This window comes from Rutidosis leptorrhynchoides, chromosome 5 (assembly GCF_046630445.1).
Source record: "Rutidosis leptorrhynchoides isolate AG116_Rl617_1_P2 chromosome 5, CSIRO_AGI_Rlap_v1, whole genome shotgun sequence".
NCBI classification, from domain to species: Eukaryota; Viridiplantae; Streptophyta; class Magnoliopsida; order Asterales; family Asteraceae; genus Rutidosis; species Rutidosis leptorrhynchoides.
In genome coordinates, this window is record NC_092337.1 from 394,119,979 (window position 1) to 394,134,858 (window position 14,880).

Consider the following 14,880-nt stretch of genomic DNA (forward strand, 5'->3'; position numbering starts at 1 on the left):
TCGTCGATAGCTTCAATCCGCTCCGTTAACCGAGTCATCAATTCGATCGTCAAGTTTCGGATGGCTTCGAGAATGTCTTCAAAGAATTCATTGTTATCATTGATGAATGAAATCATATCAGTATGGGTTGATATGATTTGAATTTCGGAATGCTCCGAAGAAGAGTTCGGCTCCTCTTGAGCTGAAACTGTCGGGAGAGAGCGAGTGTCGACCAGAATATCTAGGCATGGATGATCATCCTCATCATCTGAAACTGAGTCGTAGGATGGGAACTTAACTGAATTGGCAGGTGAATGAGGTGTGTCTGTGTTCTGGTGTCTTGCTTCTCTGCTGTTAGGATCAATCTTTATATCTTTGACATCGGTCGGCTCTTCACTTATTTTACAGAAACGAATCACCAATACTTTGCTAAGATCTTTCGTCTCAATCTGCATAATCTCTTCATGGTACTCTTGAATAGCTGCTGAGCTGAGCGGGGCTATATCAGTTTCTTCCTCCGTTTCTTCCATCTCCTCCTCAATTTCTTCAACTTCCATTTCCTCCTCGGATTCTTCCTCTTCCTCTATTTCTTCTTCGGGATCCTCTTCTTCCATTTTGGTATCTTCATCAAACTGTGGCTCAAGTGGCGCAATTCTCATCTCTGTGTCGGTGGCTGATGGTGGAGATTCATCGTCGAAAGTGATCCGACGGCTGGAAATAGTGAACATCTCTCCCTGTTCAAATAAATAGGTAGGTTGGTCAATTTTGAATGTAATGCACTCCCCATGTGATCGTAAGACAAAGGTTTGATTGTAAACATCGATGATGGTCCTAGCCGTATTCATGAACGATCGCCCTAAAACGATAGGGGTATTAAGGTCTTCCTTAATGTCCATTACTATGAAATCCGTAGGATACAAGAATCGGTCGACTTTTACCAAGATGTTCTCAACTATGCCTTTGGGATAACGAATTGTATGATCAACAAGTTGGATCATCACTTTGGTTGGTAACAAGTCTCCTAGCTCTAATCTCTTAAAAAGAGAGTAAGGCATAAGATTAATGGTTTCTCTTAAATCAGCCAAAACGTGAATGGTTCCAGACTGGTAGATAGAACATTGGAATATGAATCTCCCCGTATCTCCTAGCTTCGTGGGTAGAGAGTCTCTGAGCAATGTCGTGCATTCGTCACTCAGTGGAATTTTGTTGAAATCCGGCATCCGCTCCTTTGTAGAGAGAAGTCTTCGTATGTATCTATTCTGGTTAGGAAATATGGACATAGAGTCTAAGAATTTTTCGTCAAGCTCGAAGGTGCCAAGCTTTTCATGCTTCTCCTTTAGTCTTCCAGGATATGGTACATGAACTGGATTCAGCTTGGGCAACTGCTGAGTGTTGACATTCTTATTCTTTAGCATTGCTGACCGCCTCCGAGGTGCAGGTACTTCCTTCGGTAGAATAGAATCCATTTGTTTAGCTTCCTCTATGTGGGGGGTTTTTGGATGGTATTACTAGGCAATTTTTCTTGTGGCCGAGTCTTTAGTTATTGTGATAACTGTCCGAGCTGCAAATCTAGGCTTTTCAGTATCGCGAACTAATTTTTCATGAGTGCTTCCGTCTGATCTTGTTTAGATGCAGTTCTCTGATTTAGCTGGTGTTGTCCTTGAATGAACTGGTTTAACTGATCTTCAGTACTCAAGCTAGTTGCTTTCGTAATCTGGTTAGCAGGAAGGTTTTCTTTGGATGCTGGTCCAGTGAGAGGTAATTGTTGATCGTATCTTAATTGCTATTGAGGGTAAGGTGGTTATCGAAAACGAGGTTGGAATGGTTAGTTGTTCCTTTGAAACTGGTTATTCTTGGTTTGGTTATATCCAGAATTTTGCGAACGGGCAGGGTATTGAATGTAATAGACTGATCCGTCAGGATTATTGTACTCAACTTGGTAATTTTCAATAGGTTGCGGGTTGGTACAGTTTGTACAGGCCTGAGCCTGATTAACCTGCTGCGGTTGCGTCTTCAATTCTCCGAGTTGTTTGGCTAGAGATTCCATCTTATCCGTGAGGGATTTAATGGCCTCTGTTTGATTGTTGAGTGCAGAGAGAGGTGCAAATGATGAAAGGCTTTCACCACTGTTCCAGTCATGATGATCCATTGTCATATTTTCAAGCAATTCCCATGCTTCATCTGCTGTTTGATTCATCAGATTCCCTTGAGCTGCTGCATCGATCGTCGTCCTATGATTTACCATAAGACCATTGTAGAAAGTACATATTTGGGCTGACTTCTCCAATTGGTGGTTCGGGCATTTCTTCAGTAAGGTTTTCCATCGCTCCCATGCGGTGTACAGAGATTCATCATAATTTTGACGAAAATTAATAATGTCATTTTTAAGATTGGTTTGCTTGGATGGAGGGAAATATTTGGTTAGGAATTTAGTGGCCATTTCCGTCCATATGGTGATGGAATCATTCTCCAGTCCTTCAAACCATGTCTGCGCATGATGAGTGAGAGAATAGGGGAATAAGTATAGCCGGACTATATCTTGACCCACTCCTTACTGTTTGTAGGAGTTCGAAAGAGAGATGAACTTGTCAAGGTGAGAGTTAGGATAATCGTTCTGTAATCCATGAAATTGACAACTATTTTGGATAAGCTGCACAATGTGATGTTTTAATTCGAACGAGTGACCTTGGATCTCTGAGTATCTGATTGGTCCTCCTCGACCTTCAACAGAGGGTTTGGTATTTTTTGCAAGGGTGACTTATAGCGCCATTTGATTAAGCTCTATGAGTCTTCTTTCCTTACGTGCAGTAGATATAATAGATTGCGGATCAGGTGTATATACCAACGTTCCTGTTCTGGATCGAGTGTGGGTCATACACTAGGTATGCTGTAAATTTTAGATAGGGAATCCAAAAAGAAGGATTCTAGAAAGGTCCAATTTTATCTAAGCTAAGCTAGTCCTAAGGTAATTCTAAAGCAAGTCCTAAAGCTAATCAAAGGTAATCTAAACTAAGGTTAGTTTTTTTTTATGATGGTTTTAATTTTTGGTTCTTGCTGCAGATTCCCCTGCTATTTGGACAACATAACTCCGCACAAACTATTCAAAAAACCCAGTGGCCAGGCCGACTACGGAGAGGCATGATCCTTTTGGTTCCAATATAATTGGAGACTGTTCAGAAAATCCAACAACTAAGTTCGTGTACAATGGTCTTTCTTAGACACCACTAAATACTTGCAAATAGGTTCGATAAAAGCAGTATTGTCTGATACCAGTGGTCCCCGGCAGCGGCGCTAAAAACTAGGTTCCCTACTAATATGTCCAAAATGGACGGTTATGTTTTAGTGTGCAGTGTCGTCGGGCCGCACGCCATCGGTCGAGGTCTCCCAGCGGGGATATACCCGTGTTTTAAATTTATAAGGTCGGGGCCTAAATATACTACTCCTTAGGGTGAGTAAGGGAAGTATGACCTAGGGTCGTTTTTAAGGAAGTCTACAGAATCGAACCTAAAACCTGACAAAAATTACTAACAAGGAGTAGTTGTGTTTCTATTTTGGGTTTTCTAATTTTCTAAAGGATAAAATATATATAGATAGGTAAAATTTGTATTTCAGATAAGGTTAAAGATGTACATGCTATGATTTCGTTAGTTACATTGCTGAGTTGTGTAATGATGGCTCATAGATAGTTGATAACCCTTTACCCATTATATTGGTCCTACCTCCCCTGTCAGAGGACTGATATGTCACTGGGCATAATGTATGCGATAGGCTTGAAGATTCTGAATGGGAAGCAACGCCTCTTCCCTCGACGCCAGAGTAACACAGCTACTTGTTAACACTAGATAGCTCTTTTATTATGAGCGACCCGATAAGGCAGCGTATTAATCTATCCACTTGGCCCAAACTTTCTTAAACATAAGCTAAAGTAGAGGGTATCCCTTATCTGAGAGACATGATATGTTTATGATGCTTTCATTAACGATTGGTTTATAAAGTTCAGTTAGGTTCTTATTTAAAAGAAATCAACCATAAAGGAACATCATGTCCAGACAGTAGTCTCCATGTAAACGTTCGGTTATCCTAACGGTTCCAATCCTTTATGGGTTTAAACAAACATTTCCTATTACTAAAGAATCCCTCAGATGGAGTGCAATGTCTGAGATCGCGTTATGGTGCAATGTACTCATCAACAGTGAGGTCGTTTCCATGGCCATACATAGCAAAGGTATAGAGTACTACAACCGTTGTGCCTCATCGATATACGTACTATGTTTACATGCGTAGTAACTACTCTAGCATAGCCTGAGGCCGGCCTTGTACTCCTAGTATCAATTAGGGTTTTCATTACGAAAGAACCTCTGTCAGAATCCATAGGGTAGGTAGCCTTACTACAACCATTGTGCCTCTGACAAACGCCCTATGTATCCGACAGAAGTGTCTTACCAAGAGGTGACACAGATAGTGTACTCTGAATCGGGGTTTGCGACTTCCCAATCACAGAGCCGATAACCATGTTCTATTAGTCGGAAAAGCGATTGAGTTTAATCATAATCGGAAAGCATCTCAATAATATCTCATTACACAATTTGTATATTCAGACAGCGTAACAACTACATCACAACATGCACAAAATATAACTACTCGCTAATCATGGCAATAATATCATCTATCAAAGTAGTAAAAGACATTATAACGAGATAGAGTCAAGATAAAAGTACCAGTATATTAATCGAGTTCCGAAAGTACAAAAGTGACAACTCCAACTCTAGACAGCTTCTTAGTACAATCTTCGGCGTTCTCCTCTGGGTACTTAATTTCCCGTTCGGATGTGAGAAGGCCTCGAAAGACTATTCCCAAACTAGACTAGAAAACTAACTAAATTTGAGAGTGAATTGAAGAGTGGAGAGTGTGTTGAAATGGATACAAATGAGCTTTATTTATACTAAATTCTAGCCTGACAGGCCGTCTAGGCAGGCCGTCCAAAATTGTGGCTGGCCGCTTAATGAGCCCCTCCAACTGGCTGTTCGGCTGTTTGATTTGGTGGTGGCCCGTTTAATTAGCCCGTTTAACTGGCAGGCCATTTATTTTATGGCAGGCCATCCACATAGTGTGGCAGGCCGTTTTCTTCTTCAACTGGCAGGCCGTTTATTTTGGGGTGTTCCAGGTTTTTGTAGTTTTCGCTCTAGATTCTTCATTTTAAGTCCGTTTTCGCTGATTCTTTTTGCATTGCCTTCGTAATTACCAAATGTACCAATCTAAGCAAATAAATGAATATTTTGGCAATAAAGTAGATTACTTTATTAAATATGGGCCTGATATCGAGGGTAAAAACATGACTTTTTAGCCGATATCAGGAGTGTTTAAGGAAAGTATGGTTTTAATCTTCGGTCCGGTTTACCGTGAATAACCCTCATCGAAAAGATGATCTATAAGAGGGTGATTAAAACTTAGTCCACCATTGATGGCAGCTGCCGCAATAATGGCCACTAGGGTGGTTGCATAGGGTTTATGTTCGAAGAACATACCTGTAACTGTAAGTGCATTTCCTGGATGCAATCGATAATCGAGTAGTACATAAAAACATTGTCTTAAATGAATGAGGTTAGGGTTGTATTTATAGAAAAACCCTAACCCTAGATTACCTTTAATTCAATCAAGATCCTTCCCGAATAGTAACCATAAATAAATGAATTATAGTTGGAAAAGGATTGCGTTTAATTAAGGTAATATTACATCAGATTGCTTTCGTGTGCGCCAAGAAAAGTCGTATAGCACGCCTCCAATCACGAGGTTTAATTAATCTAAACATGTATGCGACACGTGATACGCACAAGCTCCATGCGCGAAGGTATGTGCATCATTAAGGCCCCTCCAATTTAATGTGATGCGCAATCACTAGGGCGGATCATATTAAACTCTACTAAGAAACTTATGAGGAATAAACCTCGTGTCACATTTTTTAAATTGTGTATGTAACAAAACTATCCTTAAACAAATACGTATAAGTTAGGTAAATGAAATCAATTAACCAAGATTTTTGCACTGTTAGCACTAAATGCTAAACAAACGCTATCAATCAAACGTCTGCTAATGATGGTATTGGAAACGGCTGCAGGACAGGTAATCATGACAGCCTATCAAATCACAGCTGCGTAAAGTTAAGTAAATTTGCGTAAAGTTACGTAAACTTACGTCAAGTTATGTAAACTTACGTCAAGTTACGTCTACTTACGTAAAGTTATGTAAATTTACTTAAACCTACGTAAACTTACTTCAATTTACGTCAAGTAGTTACGTAAACTTACGTCAAGCAACGTCAAGTTACGTAAACTTACGTCAAATTACGTAAACTTACGTCAAGTAACGTCAAGTTACGTAAACTTACGTCAAGTTATGTTAAGTTACGTCAAGTTACGTAAAGTTACGCCAAGTTACGTAAACATACGCAAAGTTACGTAAACTTACGTCAAGTAACGTCAACTTCTTAAAGTTACGTAAACTTACGTCAAGTAACGTCAAGTTACATAAACTTACACCAAGTAACGTCAAGTTACGTAAACTTACGTAAACTTAGTCAAGTAACATCAAGTTACGTAAACTTACGTCAAGTTACGTAACTTACGTCAAGTAACGTCAAGTTACGTAAACTTACGTTAAGTTACATAAATTTACGTCAAGTAACGTCAAGTTACGTAAACTTACGTCAAGTAACGTCAAGTTACTTAAACTTACGTCAAGTAACATCAAGTTACGTAAACTTACGTCAAGTTACGTCAAGTTACGTAAACTTACGTCAAGTAACGTCAAATTATGTAAACTTATGTCAAGTAACGTCAAGTTACGTAAACTTACGTCAAGTAATGTCAAGTTACATAAATTTACGTCAAGTTACGTAAACTTACATAAACTTACATTAAATAACGTCAAGTTACGTAAAGTTACGCAAACTTACGTCAAGTAACGTCAAGTTACGTAAACTTACGTCAAGTAACGTCAAGTTACGTCAAGTTACGTAAACTTACGTAAAGTTACGTAAATTTACGTCAAGTTACGTAAACTTACGTCAAGTAACGTCAAGTTACGTAAAGTTACGTCAAGTTACGTAAAGTTACGTAAACTTACATCAAGTAGTGTCAAGTTACGTAAACTTACGGCAAGTAACGTCAAGTTACGTAAACTTACGTAAAGTTACGTAAAGTTACGTCAAGTTACGTAAACTTACATCAAGTAACGTCAAGTTACGTCACCTTACGTATAGTTACGTAAACTCACATGAAGTTACATAAACTTACATAAAGTTACGTAAAGTTACGTAAAGTAACGTCAAGTTACGTAAACTTACGTCAAGTAACGTCAAGTTACGTAAACTTACATCATGTAACGTCAAGTTACGTAAACTTACGTAAAGTTACGTAAACTTACGTAAAATTACATAAACTTACATAAACTTACGTAAAGTTACGTCAAGTAACGTCAAGAACGTCAAGTTACGTAAACTTACGTCAAGTAACGTCAAGTTACGTAAGCTTACGTAAAGTTACGTCAAGTAACGTAAAGTAGCGTCAATTTACGTAAACTTACGTAAAGTTACGTCAAGTAACGTCAATTTACGTAAACTTACGTCAACTTACGTAAACTCACGTCAAGTTACGTCAAGTTACGTCAAGTTACGTCAAGTAACGTCAAGGTACGTAAACTTACGTAATGTTATGTCAAGTTACGTAAACTTACGTCAAGTAACATCAAGTTACGTAAACTTACGTAAACTTACGTAAACTTACGTGTTACGTAAACATACCTAAAGTTACGTCAAGTAACGTCAAGTTACCTAAAGTTACGTCAAGTAACGTCAAGTTACGTAAACTTACGTAACGTTACGTCATGTAACATCAAGTTACATAACGTTACGTCAAGTAACGTCAATTTACGTAAACTTACGTCAAGTTACGTCAAGTAACGTCAAGTTACGTAAGCTTACGTAAAGTTACGTCAAGTAACATCAAGTAACGTCAAGTTACATGAACTTACGTAAAGTTACGTAAACTTACGTCAAGTTACGCCAAGTAACGTCAAGTTACGTAAACTAACGTAAAGTTACGTCAAGTAACGTCAAGTTACGTAAACTTACGTAAAGTTACGTCAAGTTACGTAAACTTACGTAAAGTTACATCAACTAACTTCAAGTTACGTAAAATTACGTAAAGTTACGTCAAGTAACATCAAGTCACGTCAAGTTACGTCAAGTTACGTAAACCTACGTAAAGTTACGTCAAGTAACGTCAAGGAACCTCAAGTTAAGTAAACTTACGTAAAGTTACGTCAAGTAACGAAACTTACGTCAAGAACTTGCGGGCATAGCCCCTCGGTTCCCCATGTACTTTGTGTCATGGGATAGGGAGACGTCATGGGTTTGATTCTTAGGGATGACATGATTTTCTTTAAACCAATTGAACACCAATACTGGTGGTATATATTGACCATATAGGGAGGTTTTACCGAATTCGTTCACAGACCTCTACCAGGACCACTGCCCGAATGGATGTGTTCCCCAGGTACTGTCGATCGGGTTCGGGTTTCTGCCCGAACGTGTGTGTTACGTGTAAATGATGAGGGTCGTTGAAATAAATGATCTACTAATGCCAAAAAATCGTCGTTAAAAAAAACGAAACTTACGTCAAGTAACGTAAACTTACGTAAAGTTACGTAAACTTACGTAAAGTTACGTCAAGTAACGTCAAGTAATGTCAAGTATCGTCAAGTAATGTCAACTAACGTAAAGTAACGTCAAGTAACGTAAACTAACGTCAAGTAACGTCAACTAACGTCAAGTAACGTCAAGTTACGTAAACTTACGTAAAGTTACGTCAAGTAACGTCAAGTAACGTCAAGTTACATCAAGTTACGTCAAGTAATGTCAAGTAACGTCAAGTAACGTCTTGTAACGTCAAGTAACGTCAAGTAATGTCAAGTAATGTCTTGTAACGTCAAGTAACGTAAAGTTACTTGAAGTAACGTCAAGTAACGTCAAGTTACGTAAACTTACGTCAAGTTACGTCAAGTAAAGTCACATAAACTTACGTATTGTTACATCAAGTAACGTCACGTAAACTTACGTAAAGTTACGTCAAGAAACGTCAAGTTACGTAAACTTACGTAAAGTTTACGTCAAGTGACGTCAAGTAACGTAAAGTAACGTCAAGTAACGTAAAGTAATGTCAAGTAACGTCAAGTAAGTCGTTACGTAAAGTTACGTCAGGTAACGTCAAGTAACGTCAAGTTACGTAAACTTACGTCAAGTAACATCAAGTAACGTCAAGTAACGTCAAGTAACGTCAAGTAAGGTCAAGTAACGTCAAGTAAAGTCTAGTAACGTCTAGTAACATCAAGTAACGTCAACTAACATTAGATAACATCTAGTAACGTTCAGTAACGTCAAGTTCCGTCAAGTTACGTTAACTTACGCAAACTTACGTAAAGTTACGTAAACTTACGACAAGTTACGTCAAGTAACATCACGTAAACTGACGTAAAGTTACGTCAAGAAACGTCAAGTTACGTAAACTTACGTAAAGTTATGTAAAGTTACGTCAAGTAACGTCAAGTTATGTAAACTTACGTGAAGTAACGTCAAGTTACGTAAACTTACGTAAAGTTACGTAAACTTACGTCAAGTTACGTCAACTAACGTCAAGTAACGTAAACTTACGTCAAGTTACGTCAAGTAATGTCAAGTTACGTAAACATAAGTAAAGGTACGTCAAATAACGTCAAGTTACATAAACTTACGTAAAGTTACGTCAAATAACGTCAAGTTACGTAAACTTACGTAAACTTACGTCAAGTAATGTCAAGTTATGTAAACTTACCTAAAGTTACGTCAAGTTACGTAAACTTACGTAAAGTTACATAAAATTACTTCAAGTTACGTAAACTTACGTATAGTTACGTCAATTAACGTCAAGTTACGTAAACCTACGTAAAGTTACGTCAAGTAACTTCAAGTTACGTAAACTTACGTAAAGTTACATCAAGCAACATCAAGTAACGTCAAGTTACCTAAACTTACGTAAAATTACTAAACTTACGTCGAGTAATGTCAAGTAACGTCAAGTTACGTAAACTTACATAAAGTTACGTCAAGTAACGTCAAGTTACGTAAACTTAAGTAAAGTTATGTCAAATAACATCAAGTTACGTAAACTTACGTAAAGTTACGTCAAGTAACGTCAAATTACATAAACTTACGTAAACTTACGTAAAGTAACGTCAAGTAATGTCAAGTTACGTAAACTTACGTAAACTACGTCAAGTAACGTCAAGTTACGTAAACCTACGTAAAGTTACTTCAAGTAACGTCAAGTTACGTAAACTTACGTCAAGTTACATCAAGTAACGTCAAGTAACATCAAGTTACGTAAACCTACGTAAAGTTACTTTAAGTAACGTCAAGTTACGTAAACTTACATAAAGTTACAACAAGTAACGTCAAGTAACGTCAAGTTACGTAAACTTACGTCAATTAACGTCAAGTTACGTAAACTTACGTCAAGTAACGTCAAGTTACGTAAACTTACGTCAAGTAATGTCAAGTTACGTAAACTTACGTCAAGTTACGTAAACTTACGTCAAGTAACATCATGTTACGTAAACTTACATCAAAATAAACTTACATAAACTTACACGAAGTGTGACGATCGCTCCAAATCCACTTAGACGAACACGTCATTCATCGATTTCATTGCGAGGTATTTGACCTCTATATGATACGTTTTGTAAACATTACATTCTTTTGAAAAAGGCACACCATAAATGAATATTTAAATCAAAGGTTTTCGACATCTAATGATTTCTACATATAGACAATCACCGTAATATAATAGTTTACAATAATACTTCTGTTGACAATGCAGTCAAAATAAGATACATGGTGATGATTTGGTGAATGCAACGTTTCCTTGAAAAATATGCCATGTAGGACTCCATGCACATAGCTTGTCTAACATATAAGCAAACAGCGGAAGACTTCTAGGGAACCTGAGAATAAACATGCTAACAAGTGTCAACACAACGGTTGGTGTGTTCATAGTTTTAATGTTGCGCATAATCTGTATATAAAGGTGGATCACAAGATTTCAGTTGTTTCATCCGAAACGTTTATCAAATTATTCTACAAGATTGAGCACCCTGGTAACTAAAATTTAACGTCTATATAATAAGTACCCCTGTTTTAACATACATGCAACCAACATGTACAATACACGCAAACCAACGTGTACTAAACTCAAATAGTATACGTCTGTTTTATAGTTCAGGCTAGGGTTTCTATACCTGGAACAGACGGGGATGTCAAGCCCTATGGATCCATATATAACTACTCGCGCCCACCAGTTCTTATAACCAGCAGTTACTAGTTACCAAAGCTAAGGGATTTTCGGTTCAAAATCGGTGTAGAATTTAGTATGTACTTGTATCCATTGCGTTTAAAATAAAGTGCATGTATTCTCAGCCCAAAAATATAGATTGCAAAAGCAATTAAAAATGGAGCAAATGAAACTCATCTTAGCAGCATATAAAGTCGTTCACCAAAATGTGACCGAAACTCGAATTACCAAATAACCGTAGATCTCAACCTAGAGAACATATGTTGGTCAATAAATGTCTATCAAGCTAGGTCAGGTCATAGTGTATCACAATCCTAATGCTCGAGATCGACATACAAAAGTTATCCAAAGTCGTTTCAAAAGGTCAATTTTGACAATAGTTCAACAAAACGAGAAGTACCTTATATAAGGATTCATTTACTCGGTTGGTAATATTCAAAAATCCAATTTTTTAATCTTACAAAAAAGTTGTTTAAATATTAATTGTAGATTTAAAAGCAATTCCAATTAACGTCAATCATAATTCAGTTGACCATATCTTTTGATTCGTTCATCGAAATTACGCGATTTCTAAATGAAAAGTTATTGATTTTTCGCCAGCTTTCCAAAAACATGCATATCATATACCTTTTATCAGTAATATATGTATTTAATTCGTGATTCATCATAAACTGTTTAACGACGAAATTTAGCATACAAGCATGCATAAATATATATACTCGAGCACTAGATATGGATACACAAATAATATATAAAAGATAAGATATGAATGCTCACGTATCAATATTGTGATTCAATATTGCAGGAAAGTACGTAGACGCAACAGAGATGATAAACACTAGGTTTGACTTGCGAACAATACCCATGAACATTACCCATAACTGTAACGACCCAAACCAAACCACGACGATTCCCGTTAAATTTCACAACAAAAAAAAATTTCTGGTGCAGTTCACTCGCGCGGCGCGCCAGGTGGGCGCGCGGCGCGCCAAATCACCTGGACAGCCCGCTGTCCCCGGAAGTCAATTTAACGAAAATGTTTGACTAGTTCCCGACGCATTTAGCCAAAACGCTTTTAACCGTACATTAATATATGTAAAACTAGCACATAACTAAGGTTTGAGCGAGTTTTACAAAGTGGGGCCCACACGTGCCCAAATTACCCTTTAAGTATAAAAATACAATTTAGACCATAAGACTCTTAATACAAGACAAAGCCGAGCATGGCGATTGGGAATACACTACCCAATCCTAATAGATCCAAAAGCAAGCCTTCTACGCAAACTATGCAAGTCCTCTAATCCTCGCGCTTACCCGAGCCACCATCCGCATGCAATCTATAAAAAGAGTCAACAACGAGAGGGTAAGCTAACGCTTAGTGAATGATAATATACTACATACATATATATGTATAAGATGAATACGCCACACAAACAAATACCGCATACCGTAACATCCAAATATAAAGCAACTACACTAAGCATACCGTACAATCTCTAAGCATCAAGCTAAAGGTACAACAACAAATATGAGTCCACCAACGACAAAGTGAACATCTCCAAATGGCTACACCCGGAGGGTTAGCTACAACACAACAATACATTAATATATATAACAATAAAAACGACAAGGTTAACACCTTAACCCCATACCGAGAACCAAATACCACAATGAAGATTGGCCGAACTACACGAGCCTTAGTAATCCGAACCACACGAGATTACTATCTTCACAACATCGAGGTTGGCCGAACTACACGAGCCTTAGTAATCCGAAACCACACGAGATTACTACCTCAATAGGATGACCGAACTACACGAGTCACCATGAATCCGAACTACACGAGATTCATTTGATAAGATGACCGAAACCACACGCGTCATCGTGAATCCGAAACCACACGCGATTCACTTCTCCAACTCAAACCCACGGTCACGGGATTATAAAATCCACCACATCGGGGCCACAACATCCAAATCACAATCACGTGTGATAATGTACACACGAACGTGTACTTCGCCAAAGATGGTCAACCAAAACGCACAACCGTGCCAATTGGACTTATACAAAAGTCCATCAAGTCCACCTACATGTGAAGTGAGCTCTATAGCCGAGAATCACTTCACCCGACCCGCACCCATCCTACACATACATATGTACATAGGATAATATCACTCACCTTGAAGTCTTGAAGAAAGCTTCCAAGTGATCCGCAACTCGCCAATGGAAAATACCTATTCCATTAATACAATTACAACAATACAATTAGGATGGATTTTACAAACCAACCCAATTCGCCACTTAGTGCAATTTCGACCCAAATGCACTTCCGAGCACAAACCGTGCCCAAACTAACCAATAATCACTAACGCAAGTGAGAATGGTCAATATATGCCAATTAAACCCGGACACAAGTGCCAAACACGTGTCATACCCATTTTGACACTTAAACCCTAATTTTGACCCATAAAGGTCAAAATCTCGTCCTTTATAAGTTTTGACACCAAAACACATTTAACTCGGACTTATACTTCAACTTAATCCATTTTAAGTTCGTAAACCTCATTAAGTCACCAAATGGGTCATAATCACCACCAAACCCTAATTTGACCCAAAGTCAAAGTTAGTCAATCAAATAACCCTAAATAGGTTTCAACACTTCCATAATCGCTAATCCAAGTGATAAATCCCAAGATTAAAGCCTAATCAAGGCCAAATCGTCAATCAACCCAAAACCCGCCAAGTGACAAGAATAACTAGTCACCATAAATCCATTTCATCACATAAAAGGGTTTTACAACTAATTAGCTCAAAACCCTAACTTTATATCAAATTAAACAAATGAAATTCGGAGTTTGAGCTTACCAATACTATCACCGTGTAGCCGAGAACGAAAGGAACAACTTTAAAACCCGAGACTTTGAACGATTCGAGCTTCTTCCTCACCAAAACCTCCAATCTCTCTCTAAACTCTTACTCTCTCTCTAAAATGGATGAAGATGATGAGTGGATGTGAATGGGATCCAAAACTGATCCAAACTAGCTCATAAGCCTCACAAATCCGGCCTCAAGTGAATTTACCCATTTGCCCTTCATTTAAACCAATTAAAAACAAGGGATTCTGTCAGCAGCAAACGGCGCGGCGCGCCGAATCCCCGCGCGGCGCGCGACCTAACTGAAACAGATTCTTTTGCATTTTAAACTTTATATAAATAATCCGCGAAACCCAATCTCGAACGTCTTAATACACAAACAAGCAAGATAAATATTCGGGTCTTACAACTCTCCCCCACTTAAACTCGATCACGTCCTCGTGATCCTCATCACTTAACCAAGTGGACCTCACCCTACGGTCCTCGACATAAGTCCCAATCCGACTTTCCTAAGCAATTCCTTCCCAACGAATCGCCTTCCACAACTAAATCGTCACCCGCGATTTATTCAAATCACCATCCGAGCACTAAAACCATGCTCATTCCCTAACATCGGGAAAACTCAACCAATCTCATACCGAGATATC

The 14,880-nt window shown here is 38.2% G+C and overlaps 1 protein-coding gene across 1 annotated transcript; it reads right to left on the reverse strand.

Moving 5' to 3' along the window:
- Positions 1–634: 634 nt before the first annotated feature.
- Positions 635–1,445, reverse strand: LOC139849851 (uncharacterized). The gene is made up of 2 exons (XM_071839469.1): positions 898–1,445; positions 635–713 (listed from the first exon to the last, which is right to left on the reverse strand). The coding sequence occupies exons 1-2, from the start codon at positions 1,443–1,445 to the stop codon at positions 635–637; spliced, it is 627 nt and encodes a 208-aa protein (XP_071695570.1).
- Between the last annotated feature and the right edge of the window lie 13,435 nt (positions 1,446–14,880).

What these genes read in the sequence shown, in the direction of transcription:
- LOC139849851 (XM_071839469.1), bottom strand. Translation starts at nt 1,445, where the DNA reads ATGGATTCTATTCTACCGAAGGAAGTACCTGCACCTCGGAGGCGGTCA. An exon ending in GTAAAAGTCGACCGATTCTT is followed by an intron (nt 714 to 897) that starts GTATCCTACGGA and finishes TTATTTGAACAG; the next exon opens with GGAGAGATGTTCACTATTTC.